The sequence below is a fragment of the Mobula hypostoma genome, chromosome 12 (genome assembly GCF_963921235.1).
Source record: "Mobula hypostoma chromosome 12, sMobHyp1.1, whole genome shotgun sequence".
NCBI classification, from domain to species: domain Eukaryota; kingdom Metazoa; phylum Chordata; class Chondrichthyes; order Myliobatiformes; family Myliobatidae; genus Mobula; species Mobula hypostoma.
In genome coordinates, this window is record NC_086108.1 from 117,808,820 (window position 1) to 117,825,843 (window position 17,024).

General features: G+C 44.9%; 1 protein-coding gene across 3 annotated transcripts in view; it reads left to right on the plus strand.

Annotated features, from left to right (window-relative positions):
• Window positions 1–17,024, plus strand: part of LOC134355083 (guanine nucleotide exchange factor VAV3) — a 398,893-nt gene that overhangs the window by 208,927 nt on the left and 172,942 nt on the right. For 2 of the 3 annotated variants that reach the window (XM_063064827.1, XM_063064828.1), the window contains 3 exons: window positions 4,607–4,716; window positions 5,393–5,494; window positions 14,889–14,986. In XM_063064827.1, the coding sequence (XP_062920897.1) occupies window positions 4,607–4,716; window positions 5,393–5,494; window positions 14,889–14,986 (310 nt within the window). The remainder of the gene's footprint in view (window positions 1–4,606; window positions 4,717–5,392; window positions 5,495–14,888; window positions 14,987–17,024) is intronic. The other variant, XM_063064829.1, reaches the window with a different exon arrangement.

Sequence of the window (17,024 nt, forward strand, 5' to 3'; positions counted from 1 at the left end):
TGCACTTGAACTGGAGGGGGACTAATATCCCAGTGGGAAGGTTTGTCAGTGTGCAGGGGGATGGGAACCAGAGCATCAGAACAGACAGTGAAGTGGCTGTGGAGAAAGTTGTTGTTAAAGCGACATACGACAGGTCTCAACCATAGTGGGTCTAATATTCTGAGCTTGTATATTTCGATGCAATGAGTATTGTAGAAAAGGTGGGTGAGTTTAGGGCATGGATCAGCATGTGGGATTATGATATAGCAGCCGTTAGTGAGGCTTGCTTGCAGGAGGGACAGGACTGGCAGCTCAATGTTTTGTGATTCCATTGTTTTAGACATGATAGAGGAGGAGGGATTAAAGAGGGATGGTGGCATTACTAGTCAGGGAAAATGTCACAGCAGTGTACAGTCAGGACAGACTAGAGAACGTCTCTAATGAAGTATGACCATTTTAATTGGGATTATCCATTATAGACCTCCCAACAGTCTGGGAGATTTAGAGGAACAAATTTGAAGGGAGATGACAGACTGCTGCAAGATTAACTTTCCGCATATTGACTGAGAGTAGAATTCCCATCTAGAAAGAGTGTGATAATAAATACAGCGCAGAGAGAAGTAAATAAAAGTACAGAAGTGACAAGCAGAGCAGCCATTGTTGAGAGTGGGCCAGTGGTGAGATGGGACTGTCAGGCTTTGGCTCAAAGGAGGCAAAGCTTGCAAGAGGTGTTGGTTCTGGGTAAGTTGTCCAGGGAAGTTTCTGACAAGTTTCCTTATTTCTTACTGTGTCAAGGGTACTTAGTGTAGTTTAAATGGCCACTTTATGTTCTTCATGCTAGATGTCGGAGTCCTGAGAGACCCAGATTCTCCCAGGGAACTACATCTGCGTGAAGTGTATCTAGCTGCAGACCCTTGAAGACCGTGTTCGGGATCCAGAGCAGCTGTTGGATGTCCTATGGCTTATAAGGAGAGTGAGGAGATCATCGATCGGAGTTACAAGGACGTAGTCATCCCAAACTGCCAGGAGAAGGAATCAGAAGGTGGACAGGCAGTTAGCACAGAAATAAGGTGGATGATCTTGTTGCATTTTTACAGATTGATAGGTATGATGTTGTGGCCATCACTGAATCATGGCTGAAGGACGGCTGTAGTTGGGAGCTGAATGCCCAAGGTTACACATTGTATTGGAGGGAGAGGAAGGTAGGCAGAGGGGGTGGCGTGGCTCTGCTGGTAAAGAATGGTATCAAATCAGTAGAACGATGTGACATAGGATCGGAAGATGTTAAATCCTTGTGTGTTCAGTTAAGAAACTGCAAAGGTAAAAGGACGTTGATGGCAGTTATATACAGGTCTCCCAACAGTAGCTGGGCTGTGAACCACAGGAAATAAGAAAGGCGAGTCAAAAGGGCAATGTTATGGTAGTCATGGGAGATTTTAACATGCAGGTCGATTGGGAATACTAGGTTGGTAATGGATCTCAAGAGAGTGAGTTTGTTGAATGCCAAAGGGAAAGCTTTTTTAGAGCAGTTTGTTGTTGAGCCTACTAGGGGATCAGCTATACTGGATTGGGTGTTATGTAATGTACAGGAGGCGATTAGGGAGTTTAAGGTAAAAGAACCCTTCAGAACCAATATGATTGAGTTCAACTGGAAATTTGATAGGGAGAGAGTAAAGTCTGATGTAACAGTATTTCAGTGGGGTAAGGGAAATTGCAGTGGTATGAGAGAAGAGAGGAACCTGATGGCAGTTATATACAGGCCATCAAACCATAGCTGGCAAATGGACTACAGGTTACAACAGCAAATAGAAAAGGCATGTCAAAAGGGCAATATAATGATAGTCATGGGAAATTTTAAACATTCAGGTCGATTGGGAAAATCAGATTGCTAGTGGATCTCAAGACAGTGAATTTATTGAATGCCTGCAAGATGGCATAGTCATAGTCATAGTCATACTTTATTGATCCCGGGGGAAATTGGTTTTCGTTGCAGTTGCACCATAAATAATAAATAGTAATAAAACCATAAATAGTTAAATAGTAATATGTAAATTATGCCAGGAAATAAGTCCAGGACCAGCCTATTGTCTCAGGGTGTCTGACCCTCCAAGGGAGGAGTTGTAAAGTTTGATGGCGACAGGCAGGAATGACTTCCTATGACGGTCTGTGTTGCATCTCGGTGGAATGAGTCTCTGGCTGAATGTACTCCTGTGCCCACCCAGTACATTATGTAGTGGATGGGAGACATTGTCCAAGATGGCGTGCAACTTGGACAGCCTCCTCTTTTCAGACACCACCGTCAGAGAGCCCAGTTCCATCCCCACAACATCACTGGCCTTACGAATGAGTTTGTTGATTTTGTTGGTGTCTGCTACCCTCAGCCTGCTGCCCCAGCACACAACAGCAAACATGATCGCACCGGCCACCACAGACTCGTAGAATAGCCTCAGCATCGTCCGGCAGATGTTAAAGGACCTCAGTCTCCTCAGGAAATAGAGACGGCTCTGACCCTTCTTGTAGACAGCCTCAGTGTTCTTTGACAGAATTGGCTTGCCCACAGAGGTAAAGGGTGGCTTAGATGGTTCATAACCTGCAGGGAGGTCAGTGACCAGTGGTGTGCCACAGGGATCTGTTCTGGGACCCCTCCTCTGTGATTTTTATAAATCAGTGGTCCCCAACCACTGGGCCGCAAAGCATGTGCTACCGAGCTGTGAGGAAACGATATGAGTCAACTGCACCTTTCCTCATTCCCTTCTTATAGATAGCCTCAGTGTTCTTTGACCAGTCCAGTTTATTGTCAATTAGTTTCCCCATGTATTTGTAATCCTCCACCATGTCCACACTGACCCCCTGGATGGAAACAGGGGTCACCGGTACCTTAGCTCTCCTCAGGTCTACCACCAGTCTTTTTCACATTAAGCTGCAGATAATTCTCGGCCTGAAACGTTGACTGTACCTCTTCCTAGAGATGCTGCCTGGCCTGCTGCGTTCACCAGCAACTTTTATGCGTGTTGTTTGAAATTCCAGCATCTGCAGATTTCCTCATGTTTGCGTTTTTAAATCCTGTTACTATTACTGCTTTCCAGAATCTGTCTCCCTACCTGCTCCTCAATGTTCCTGTTACTATTGGGTGGTCTATAAAAAACACCCAGTAGAGTTATTGACCCCTTCCTATTCCTAACTTCCACCCACAGAGACTCCGTAGACAACCCCTCCATGACTTCCTCCTTTTCTGCAGCTGTGACACTATCTCTGATCAACAATACCACACCCCCACCTCTTTTGCCTCCCTCTCTGTCCTTTCTGAAACATCTAAAGTCTGGCACTTGAAGTAGCCATTCTTGACCCTGCACCATCCAAGTCTCTGTAATGGCCACAACATCATAGCTCCAAATGCTGATCCATGCTCTGCCAGGAGCCCACCAGTTTCTTCCTGTACCTCCCACAATATCCTTGATACACTTGGTCAAACCTAGGGGATTTAGCCACCTTCATGCACATCAGAATCAGGTTTATTATCACCGGCATGTGGCAAGAAATTTTTTAACTTCGTGACCAGTAGCACCACCTCATCTAATATCAATGTTTCAGAACAACCTTATTCTCTTTCCTAAATTCCCCAGCTTCCATGTCCTTCTCCTCAGTAAATACGTGAGAAGTATTTTCATTTAAGATCTCACCCACCTCACATGTCTGCACCCATAGATAATCACACTAAACCTCATAGGGAGTTATTCTCTCCCTAGTTACCTTTTTGCACTCAGTATATTTATAGAATCTTTTCGGATTCTTCTTTACCCTGTCTTCCAAGGATATCTCATATCCCCTTTTGCCCAAGTTCCATCCATGAGGCTTGTCAAGCAATTCACTTATTCCCACGTGCCTCTACCTAACACATGCCTCCTCCTTTTTCTTGACTAGAGCCTCAAAGTCCATCATCAGTCAGGCTTCCAGCCTTCACTCTTCAGTGCATCAGGATGACACTGTCCCTGTAAGCTTCGAAATGACACATCATTTTCTAAGAGGAGGTGTTGCTAAGTGATCCTCTCTAGTAGGCTCATCTACATTTTGTTTGCATTCAACACAGCATTCCCTCAGTCCTCCATTTACAAACAAGAGAAAATCTGCAGATACTGGAAATCCAAGCAACACACACAAAATGCTGGAGGAACTCAGCAGACCTGGCAGCATCTATGGAGAAAAGTGCAGTCGACATTTTGGGCTGGGGCCTGAAATGCCAATTGTATTCTTTTCCATAGATGCTGCCAGGCCTGCTGAGTTCCTCCAGCATTTTGTATGTTTCTCCCTCAGTCCTGCCAATTTCACAGCAAACTCTCTTCGATGTAGGCATTAAAATGCAGATGGATTTTCTTTTGTTGTCTCAGAAGCATATGAGCTTCTGCCATGCTCCTAGGTCAGTCTTTCCTCATTCAATATCACTAAAGCTTTCTTGTAGCAGTCCCTGCCTGGAGTTCATGCTCAAGAACTTGGAGTACAAGCTGCAGCAACACCTCATTTCTTGACTGCAAGAAGACTTCCATTGAGGCTGTAAGATTCCCGCTGGAATGGAATTTGTAAATGATTGGTTGTCAGTATGTCTAACTCCATCTCTTTCCTATTGACACAGTGGTCCCATGGATTCTACCTCACACATCTCCATGGGCACAACGGCTTTGAGTTCTTCTGTAGAACCAAGGAATTGAAGAAAAAGTGGCTGGAGCAGTTTGCAATGGCTCTGTGAGTATTATTACAGCACACACTTGCTCTCACTGGGAGAGGGTCCTAAATCACCAACTGACATTGGGATATGAAAATGCACTTCAGTGTACTTTCACACATAAACTCATTGAGTCGTAGAGTAATTCATCATAGAAACAGGGCCTTTGGCCCAACTGGTCCATGCTGACCACAGCATCCTCCCTGTTGGTCACATTTAGTGTTTAGCCCATAACCCTCCAACCTGTCCCTTCCAAGTAACCATCTAAATGTTGCATTTGTACCCACCGTAACCACTTCCTCTGGCCACTCATTCCAGTACTCACCACCCTCTCTGTAAAGTTACCTCTCTGATCTCCTTTAAATCTCCCTCCTCTTGTATCTGTGCTCTCTAATTTTGGACTCCCCAACCCTGGGGAAAAGACTATGACCATCTACATGGTTGGTCACTGACATCCCTGTATCTGTACCACACATCCCTGTGGGTGTAACAAGCAGGACAACTGTGGCAGATCACAGAATATTTGTTCCTGCTCCAGGAATGAACTGGTGTCACTCATTCATTATTTTCCATGCTTTCCGACACTCAGAAGACTGTATGTCCTTTCTCGAGCTGTGACTGTGTCTGTGCTGCTTGTGGGGGCTCAGGATTTATCGGTTCACCTGACAGCTGCACATGTTCTCTGTCCTGCTGTAGGTCGAACATTCGCCCAGAGCATGGCAGCAGTAATGAGCACAGTTTCACCATGTACACTTTCGCCCAGGCCACTGTCTGCTCTGCCTGCCGCATGTTGCTCCGGTGAGTCTTTCTGGTTCACGATGTTCTTCTGACTACAACTCCCAGCTCCAGTTTTTACTTCTGACCTTCAGCTCCAGCTTGTGCTCCCACCTCCAGCTTTTGCTCCTGACCTACAGCTCCAGCTCCAGCCCCCATTTCTGGCGTTTGCTTCTAAACTTCAGCTTTAACTCCAGGTCCCCACATCCAACTCTGTAAATACAAAAAAACGACCATCCATCAACTTCCTCAGAGTGGAGGTGGCTCCAGTCACATAGGAGGTCCCAGGCTGGTCTGGGCTTTGGATAGACAAGATCTGGAAAAATAGAGTTGGGGCAGTGCAGCTGAGGTCAGGGGTTGCTCCCAGCTGTTGGGGGCGGGGGGTGGGGTGGGTGTTGCTGGATCAGGCAGAGAAAGAGCAGTAGAAAATGCTGGTAACAACAGGTAATTTATCATCTATGGAGGGGAAAGCAATGAAGGTTTCACAACTAAAACCCTTCACTGGGATGAGGAAGTAAGAAACCAAGTTAGTTTAAAGTTGGGGGTGGATGGTCTAAGAGAATGTCAAAGGGTAAGGCCAGCATTGGCTAGTGTTGGCCTGACTGATAGGTCAATGAAGTCAATTGCCAAAGGGGTCACGAAGAACAGAAAGCAAAAGCTGTCAGATGTAGAACGGGAGAAAGTCAAGCAGTTCAGATAGAAGATTGGCTGACTGGGAGGAAGCAAAGAGTGGGAATAAAGGGAGCCTTTTCTGGTTAGTTCCCCATGCCTAGCGGTGTTCTGCAGTGGTCTGTGTTGGAGATGTGATGGCATTGGAGGGGGTTCAGAGGAGGTTCACAAGGATGATTCCAGGAATGAAAGGGTTATCAGAAAAGGAACACTTGATAGCTTTGGGTCTGTACTTGCTGGAACTCAGAAGGATGAGGGGTGATCTCATTAAACCTTTTGAATGTCAAAAGGCCTCAACAGAGTAGATGTGGAAAGGATATTTCCCATGGTGGTGGAGTTTATGACAAGAAGGCATAGCCTCAGGATAGAGGGACATCCATTTAAAAGAGATGCAGAGAAATTTCTTTAGCCAGAGCATGGTGAATTTGTGAAATTTTTTACCACAGGCAGCTGTGGAGGCCAAGTCGTTGGGTATATTTAAGGCAGAGTTTGATAGATTCTTGATTAGACATGGCATCAAAGGTTACAGGGAGAAGGCTGGGGAGTAGGGCTGAGGAGGGAAAAAAAAGATCAGCCATAATTTAATGGCGGAGCAGACTCGATGGACTAAATGGCCTAATTCTATTCCTATGTCTTATGGTCTTATGGTCTTATGGTACGAATGACTGTGGACTGTGTTGTGTTCTTTGTGTGAGATGAGGGAATTCTGGGAGACTCCAACTTCTGGATAACCACATCTGCACCAGGTGCACTGAGCTGCAGCTCCTCAGAGAACTAACAAGTCATTGGGAGTCAGCAGTTTAAATGTTTTAGCGTGAGCTTGATGGGCCAAAGGGCCTGTTTCTGTGCTGTACTTTTCTGTAACTGGAGCTGCAGCTCATAGCGGAAAATGAGGAAGTGTTAGGTAGGAGCTACAGGGTGATATTCACCCCTAAGCTGCAGGACACAGGTACCTGGGTGACTGTCAGGAGAAGAAAAAGAAATGCAGAGCCAATGCAGAGTAACCCCGTGACCACTGCCCTCAATAACAAGTGTACCATTGTGGATACTGTTGAGGGGTATACCCTACCAGGGAGCACAATAGTAATGGGTCTCTGGCACTGAATTTGTCTCTGGTGCTCAGAGCGAAGGGGTGAGAAGAGGACTGCAGTAGTGATTAGGGATTCCATAATTAGAGCAGCAGTTAATTCAGAGATTCAGCCTGAGAAAACGTAGCTCACTCAGGTTTGCCGATTGAGTGGAAATGACTAATGTCCTGAGCTGGGCAGTAATCTCTGGATTGCTGCCTTTGCCACGTGCCAGTGACGGCAAGAATTGTGTGATTTAGCAGATGGATGCATGTCTGAGGAACTGGTGCAGGAGGCAGGTTTCAGGTTTCTGGATTATTGGAATCTCTTCTGGGGAAGATATGGCCTGTACAAAGGGATGTATCACAATTGAACCCAAGGAGGACCAAGATCCTTCCGGGCAGGTTTGCTAGAACTTTCAAATATCTGGGGTACAGAGGGACTTAGGAGTCCTCGTGTAAGACCATCCAGAAGGTTGAGTCTGTGAAGAAGAAGGCAAATGCAATGTTGGCATTTATTTCAAGCCGAATAGAATATAAAAGCAAGGAGATAATGCTGAGCCTTTATAAGACATTAGTCTTATAGTAAACATGTGGTTGACAAATTACAATGGGAGATAGGAATTGTATGTCAAAAGGGCAATGTTACGATAGTCATGGGGGATTTAAATATACAGGTAGATTGAAAAATCAGATTGGTGATGATTTTGGATCCCAAGACAAAGAATTTGTAGAATGCCTAGATGGCAGCTTTTTAAGTGCTAGAGCCCACTAGGGGATCAGTTATTCTGGATTGTGTGTGGATGTAATGAACCAGATTTGAATAGAGAGCTGAAGGTAAGAAACCCTTCGGAGACAGACGGAAGGGCAGCAATGGCTGGAGTTTCTGGGAGCAATTCAGAATTCACAGTATATATACATCCCAAAGAAATATTCCAAGGACAGGATAACAAAACCAAGGCTGACAAGGGAAGTCAAAGACAACATAAAAGCAAAAGAGAGGGCATATAATTGAACAAAAATTAGAGCATTTGGCCCACTGAGTCTGCTGCACTATTTCATCATGGCTGATCCATTTTTCCTCAGCCCCAACCTCCTACCTTCCCCCATATCCTTTCATGTCCTGACAATCAAGAATTCAATCAAGAACCTCAACCTTAAATATACATAAAGCCTTTGTCTCCATCGCTGCCCGTGGCAAAGAATTCCACAGATTCAGCACTGTCTGGCTGAAGAAATTGCTTCTCATCACCGTTCTAAAGGACACCTCTCTATTCTGAGGCTGTGTGCTTTGGTCTTAGATACTCCCACCACAGGAAACATCCTCTCCACATATACCCCATCAAGGCCTTCCACCGTTCGATATGTTTCAATGAAGTCACCCCTCAGTTTTCTGAATTAGTGGGAGGTTAGAGGATTGGGAAGCTTTTAAAAACTAACACAAGGCAACTGAAAAGCTATTAGGAGAGAAAAGATGAAATATTAAGGTAAGTTAGCCAATCATATCAAAGAGGATACCAAAAGTATTTTTCAAATATATAAAGAATAAAAGAAAGACGTGAGTAGATATTAGACCCCTGGAAAATGATGCTGGAGTGGAAGTAATGGGGGGGGGGGTCCAAAGAAGTGGCAGATGAACTAAATAAGTATTTTACATCATTCTTTACTATGGAGGATACTGACAGTATGTCAGAAATTTGAGAGTGTCAGAGGGCAGTAGTGAATGCAGTTGCTATTAGTAGGGAGAAGGTGCTTGGGAAACTGAAGGGCCTGATTGTGGATAAGTTACCTGGACCAGATGGATTTCACCCGTGGTTCTGAAAGAGGTAGCTGAAGAGATTGCAGAGGCATTAGTATCAATGTTCAAGAATCAATTGATTCTGGCATGGTTCTGGAGGAATAGAAAATTGCAAATGTCACTCCACTCTTCAAGAAGTGAGAGGCAAAAGAAAGGAAATAGCCCATACAGTCTGACCTCAGTGATTGGGAAGATGCTGGAGTCCAGTATTAAGGATGTAGTTTTGGCATAGTTGGAGGCACATGATAAAATAGGTCAGTATGGTTTCATTCAGGACAAATCTGTTGGAGTCTTTGAGGAAATAATGAACAGGATAAACAAAGGAGAATGGGTTGATTTTGTGTACTTGGATTTTCAAAAGGCCTTTGACAAGGTATCACATATGATCCTGCTTAACAAGATAACAGTGCATGCTATTACAGGAAAGACACTAGCGTTGAATATTGCCTGATTGGCAAAAGGCAAAGAGTGGGAATTAAGGGAGCCTATTTTGATTTTTTGCCGCTGACTAGTGGTGTTCCACAGGGGTCAGTATTGGGACCATTTCTTGTTACATTGTCTGTCAATGATTTGGGTGGTGGAGTTAATGGCTTTGTGCCAAAGTCTGCAGAGAATATGTAGAGACGCAGGTAGTCTTGAGGAAGTAGGAAGACTACAGAAGGACATGGACAGATTAGAAGAATGGGCAAAGAAGTGGCAAATGGAATACAGCGTCATAAAGTGTATGGTTATCCACTTTGGTAGAAAAAATGAAAGTACAGACCATTTTCTAAGTGGAGAAAAGATAGAAAAAAACTGAGGCGCAAAGGGACTTGGGTGTCCTCGTGCCTGATTTCCTGAAGATTCATTTGTAGGTGGAGTCTGTGGTGAGGAAGCCAAATGCGATGTTAGCATTCATTTCAAGAGGACTAGAATATAAAAGCAAGGATGTAATTCAGTGACTAAGCACTGATGAGGCCTCACTTGGAGTATTGTGAGCAGGTTTGGACCCCTTATCTAGAAAGGATATGTGAAGCTGGAGAGGGTTCAAAGGAGTTTCATGAAAATAATTCCAAGATTGAACTGTTTGTCATATGAAGAGCTTTTGATGGCTCTAGGCCTGTATTCACTAGAATTCAGAAGAACCTAGGTGACCTAACTGAAGTCTATCAGATGGTGAAAGGCCTTGATAGTGGATGTGGAGAGGATCTTTCCTGTGGTGGGAGAGTGGGAGAGTCTAAGACCAGAATAGAGGGGTGATGATTTAAAACACAGCTGAGGGAAATTTCTTCAACCAGAGAGTGGTGAATCTGTGGAATTCATTGCCACAGACCGCTGCAGAGGCCAAGTAACTGGGTATATTTAAAGCAGAAGTTGATAGATTCTTGATTAGCAAGGGCATCAAATATTACAGATAGAAACATAGAAAACCTACAGCACAATACAGGCCCTTCAGCCCACAAAGCTGTGCCGAACGTGTCCTTACCTTAGAAATTGCCTAGGTTTACCCATAGGCCTCTATTTGTCTAAGCTCCATGTACCTGCCCAGGAGTCTCTTAAAAGACCCGATCTAATCCGCTTCCAACACCGACGCCAGCAGCCCATACCACGCACTCACCACTCTCTGCGTAAAAAAGCTTACTCCTGACATCTCCTCTGTACCTACTTCCAAGCACCTCTTGTACCAGCCATCTCAGCCCTGGGAAAAAGCCTCTGACGAACCACACGATCAATGCCTGTCATCATCTTGTACACGTTTATCAGGTCACCTCTCATCCTCCGTAACTCCAAGGAGAAAAGGCCGAGTTCACAGAACCTATTCTCATAAGACATGCTGCCCAATCCAGGCAACATCCTTGTAAATCTCCTTTGCACCCTTTCTATGGTTTCCACATTCTTCCTGTAGTGAGGCGACCAGATTGAGCACAGTACTCCAAGTGGGGTCTGACCAGGGTCCTATTATAGCTGCAATATTACCTTTCAGCTACTAAACTCAATCCCATGATTGATGAAGGCCAGTGCACCATATGCCTTCCAAACCACAGTCAACCTGCACAGCAGCTTTGGGTGTCCTATGGACTTTGACCCCAAGATCCTTCTGATCCTCCACACTGCCAAGAGTCTTACCATTAATATCTATATTATGCCATCATATTTGACCTACCAAAATGAACCACTTCACACTTATCTGGGTTGAACTCCATCTGCCGCTTCTCAGCCCAGTTTTGCATCCTATCAGTGTCTCGCTGTAACCCCTGACAGCCCTCCACACTATCCACAACACCCTCAACCTTTGTGTCATCAGCAAATTTACTAACCCATCCCTCCACTTCCTCATACTGGTCATTTATAAAAATTACAAAGAGTAGGGGTCCCAGAACAGGCCCCTGAGGCACACCACTGGTCACCGAATATGACCCGTCTGCAACCACTCTTTGCCTTCTGTGGGTAAGTCAGCTCTGGATCCACAAAGCAATTTCCCCTTGGATCCCATGGCTCCTTACTTTCTCAATAAGCCTTGCATGGGGTACCTTGTCAAATGCCTTGCTGAAATCCATCTACACTACATCCACTGCTCTTCCTTCATCAATGTGTTTAGTCACATCCTCAAAAAATTCAGTCAGGCTCTTAAGGCATGACCTGCCTTTGACAAAGCCAGGCTGAGTATTCCCAATCATACTTTGCCTCTCCAAATGTTCATAAATCCTACCTCTCAGGATCTCCTCCATCAACTTACCAACCATTGAAGTAAGACTCACTGGTCTATAAGAAGGCAGGAAAATGGGATTTATGGGGATAATAAATCAACCATGATAAAATGATGGATAGACTCGAGAGGCTGAATGGATTCATTCTGCTCCGATGTCTTATGGCCTAATGGTAAAGCTGTTTCGAGAGAGAGAGGGAGAGAGATTTTGACAACTTTCATGAAAATAGTCTCTTTCTGATGTAAATGAACTGGAGGAGATTAGAGAGATTGAGGTGAAGGAACCTTTAGGAGGCAGTGATCATAACATGATTGAGTTCAGTGTGAAATTTGAGAAAGAGAAGCCGAAATCCAATATGTCGGTGTTTCAGTGGAGTAAAGGAAATTACAGCGGCATGAGAGAGGAACTGGCCAAAGTTGACTGGAAAGGGACACTGGCAGGAAGGACGGCAGAGCAGCAGTGGCTGGAGTTTATGCGAGAAGTGAGGAAGGTGCAAGACAGATATATTCCAAAAATTAAGAAATTTTCGAATGGAAAAAGGATGCAACCGTGGCCGACAAGAGAAGTCAAAGCCAAAGTTAAAGCAAAGGAGAGGGCATACAAGGAAGCAAAAATTAGTGGGAAGACAGAGGATTGGGAAGTTTTTAAAAGCTTACAAAAGGAAACTAAGAAGGTCATTAAGAGGGAAAAGATGAACTATGAAAGGAAGCTAGCAAATAATATCAAAGAGGATACTAAAAGCTTTTTCAAGTATATAAAGAGTAAATGACAGGTGAGAGTAGATATAGGACCGATAGAAAATGATGCTGGAGAAATTGTAATGGGAGATAAGGAGATGGCAGAGGAACTGAATGAGTATTTTGCATCAGTCTTCACTGAGGAAGACATCAGCGGTATACCGAACACTCAAGGGTGGCAGGGAAGAGAAGTGTGCGCAGTCACAATTACGACAGAGAAAGTACTCAGGAAGCTGAATAGTCTAAAGGTAGGTAAATTTCCCGACCAGATGGAATGCACCCTCGTGTTCTGAAGGAAGTAGCTGTGGAGATTGCGGAGGCATTAGCAATGATCTTTCAAAAGTCGATAGATTCTGGCATGGTTCCGGAGGACTGGAAGATTGCAGTTGTCACTCCGCTATTTAAGAAGGGTGCAAGGAAGCAAAAAGGAAATTATAGACCTGTTAGCTTGACATTGGTGGTTGGGAAGTTGTTGGAGTCGATTGTCAAGGATGAGGTTACGGAGTACTGGAGGCATATGACAAGATAGGCAGAACTCAGCATGGTTTCCTTAAAGGAAAATCCTGCCTGACAAACCTATTATGATTTTTTTGAGGAAATTACAAGTAAGCTAGCCAAGGGAGATGCAGTGGTTGTTGTATATTTGGATTTTCAGAAGGCCTTTGACAAGGTGCCACACATGAGGCTGCTTAACAAGATAAGAGCCCATGGAATTACGGGAAAGTTACATACGTGGATAGAGCGTTGACTGATTGACAGGAAACAGAGAGTAGGAATAAAGGAATGCCAATCTGGTTGGCTGCCGGTTACCAGTGGTGTTCCACAGGGATCAATGTTGGGGCCGCTTCTTTTTACCTTGTAAATCAACGATTTGGATTATGGAATAGATGGCTTTGTAGCTAAGTTTGCTGATGATACAAAGATAGGTGGAGGAGCCGGTAGTGCTAAGGAAACAGAGAGTCTGCAGAGAGACTCGGATAGATTGGAAGAATGGGCAAAGAAGTGGTAAATGAAATACAATGTTGGAAAGTGTATGGTTATGCACTTTGGTGGAAGAAATAAACGGGCAGACTATTATTTAAATGGGGAGAGAATTCAAAGTTCTGAGATGCAACGGGACTTGGGAGTCCTCGTGCAGGATACCCTTAAGGTTAACCTCCAGGTTGAGTCGGTGGTGAAGAAGGCGAATGCAATGTTGGTATTCATTTTTAGAAGAATAGAGTATAGGAGCAGGGATGTGATGTTGAGGCTTTATAAGGCATTGGTAAGATCTCACTTAGAGTACTGTGGGCAGCTTCGGGCTCCTTATTTAAGAAAGGATGTGCTGACGTTGGAGAGGGTTCAGAGAAGATTTACTGGAATGATTCCGGGAATGAGAGGGTTAACATATGAGGAACGTTTGTCCATTCTTGGACTGTATTCCTTGGAGTTTAGAAGAATGAGGGGGGACATCATAGAAACATTTCGAATGTTGCAAGGCATGGACAGAGTGGATGTGGCAAAGTTGATTCGCATGATGGGGGAGTCTAGTACGAGAGGGCATGACTTAAGGATTGAAGACGCCCTTTCAGAACAGAGAAGCAAAGAAATTTTTTTAGCCAGAGGGTGGTGAATCTATGGAATTTGTTGCCACGGGCGGCAGTGGAGGCCAAGTCATTGGGTGTATTCAAGGCAGAGATTGATAGGTATCTGAGTAGCCAGGGCATCAAAGGTTATGGTGAGAAGGCGGGGGAGTGGGATTAAATGGTAGAATGGATCAGCTCATGATAAAATTGCGGAGCAGACTCAATGGGCCAAATGGCCCACTTCTGCTCCTTTGTCTTACGGTCTTATGGTAAATAGAGAAATTGTTGCAAACACAATGCTGGAGGAACTTAGTGGGGAAATGGTAGGAAATGATAGATTTCATCACAGAAAGGCTCAGTGTGTTTGTTCTCTCTCTCTCCCACACCCTCACCTCACCCTCTCCCTTTCCCTCACCTTCAGCCTCACCTTCTCCCTCTCTCAAGTCTACCTCCTACTCTCCTCCATCCCTCTCTCTCCTCCCCCTCCCTTTCCCCTCTCTGCCTCTCTTTACCCCCTCTTGCCCTCTCACCCTCATCCCCACCCCCCAAGTGTGTGTATTCAGTCAATGGGTTTATGGCTGTTCATCATCTGTATATTGTTGGAATTAATGAATGAGGCGATGTTTCAAGGTGGGAAGAGACTAAGGTACAGGATCAGTCATGATGAAACCTTGTAATATTCTCCTGCAGTCACTTGATGCTCTCGAAGCACCAGATTTCCATCCTAACCTTTCCATCTTTTATCCTCTTGCATGCCCCTCCCTGTGTGTCCAGGCTGTGCTTCTCTCTCTGGCCACTCCTGAGTGTCTCAGGTTCTGGTTCACTCTTCCATTCTACTTTTTCAAGTCAATGTGCACAGTGAGTTGTTTTAATGTTGACTTCTGCTTTTTCCTCAGAGGGATATTTTACCAGGGATATTTGTGCACAAGGTGTGGAACAGGAGCACACAAAGAGTGTTTAGGCAGAATTGGAGTTTGCAGCAAAGCGGAAGCAGGTAATGAACCAACAGAACGAGCCGTTGCTGATGCATCCCGACAGGTGCGCCATCACTAACACACACTGGGGAAGAAATGTTTGCACCACGGCGCTAATGGATGTGACCGGCTCAACATTTTAGAATGAAATCAATCCCCAAACTAATCCCATTCCCCATATTCACCACAAAGCCCTGTGTCAGACCCGAAACTGATCATGTTCTGCATTGTTCCCACAGCCCTGCAGCAATCCTAAACCAATTCCAGGGCCTCACACTCTTCTCACAGCAGTGTCAGACTCCAAATTAATCCCACAGCTCTGCACTCTCCCCCAGCCCTATGACAGATGCCAAACTTATCCTATTGCCCCACACTCTCCCCACAGCCTTGTCAGTCCCCAAATCAATCATCAAGTCTCATGCTCTCAGCACAGACCTGTATCAATCCCCACGCAAACTGATCCCACGGACCTGCACTCCCCACAGCCCTGTGTCAGTCGCAAACTGATCCCACGGACCTGCACGCCCACAGCCCTGTGTCAGATCCAAACTAATTACATAATTTTTTACTACAAGTTCATAAGAATAGAATTAGGCCATTTGGCTCATCAAGTCTGCTCCACCATTTCATCATGCCTGACCATACAACAGTCTATCAACCTCTGCCTTAAATATACACTACATAAAGGCTTGGCCTCAAAGCTGCCTGTGGCAAGGAATTTCGCAGATTCACCACTCTCTGGATAAAGAAATTCCCCCTGATCAAATAAAAGAACGCACCTCTATTCTGAGGCTGTGTCTTCTGGTCCTAGACTCCCCCATCATAGGAAACATCCTTTCCACAATGACCCTATCAAGGCCTTTCACCATTTGATAGATTTCAATGAGGTCACCACTCATTCTTCTGAATTCCAATGAATAGGCCCAGAGCCATCAAACACTGTTTATAAGACAAGCCATTTATTTCTGGAAACATTTGCGTGAACCTCCTTTGAATCCTCTCCAGTTTCAGGACCTCCTTTCTAAGATGAGAGGTCCAAACCTGTTCACAGTACTCCAAGTGAGGCCTCACCAGTGATTTATAAACTCGCAACGTTTCATTCTTGCTTTTAGAATCAGAATCAGGTTTATTATCACCAGGGTGTGTCGTGAGATAGTGCAAAAACAGAAATAATATTTTTAAAAAGTGAGATAGTGTTCATGGGTTCAATGTCAGTTCAGGAATCATATGGCAGAGGCGAAGAATCTGTTCCTGAAGCACTAAGTGTGTGTCTTCAGGCTTCTGTACAGTAACAATGAGAAGAGGGCATGCTGAGGCTTTATAAGGCACTGGAGAGGCCTCACCTTAAGTATTGTGAACATCATCTATACACTCTGATCCTCCACACTGCCAATAGTCTTACCATTAATACTATATTCTGCCATCATATTTGACCTACCAAAATGAACCACCTCACACTTATCTGGGTTGAAATCCATCTGCCACTTCTTAGCAACATACATCAAAGTTGCTGGTGAACGCAGCAGGCCAAGCAGCATCTATAGGAAGAGGCGCAGTCGACGTTTCAGGCCGAGACCCTTCGTCAGGACTAACTTCCCGTCGAAGAGAGGATCTAAACTTCTTCGGTGTAGGCATCACTGGAAGAGGCTTCGCAGTAGTGAATTTAAACGCAAACAACAGAAATTCTGCAGATGCTGGATATTCAAGCAACATACATCAAAGTTGCTGGTGAACGCAGCAGGCCAAGCAGCATCTATAGGAAGAGGCGCAGTCGACGTTTCAGGCCGAGACCCTTCGTCAGGACTAACTTCTTAGCCCAGTTTTGCATCCTGTCAATGTCCTGCTGTAACATCTGACAGCCTCCCACACTATCCACAACACCTTCAACCTTTGTGTCATCAGCAAATTTACTAACCCATCCCTCCTCTTCGTGATTTTTATAAGTGACCTGGATGAGGAAGTGAATGGTGCCCTGAGGCACACCACTGGTCTCCGACCTCCATGCAGAATATGACCCGTCTACAACCATTCTTTGCCTTCTGTGGGCAAGCCAATTCT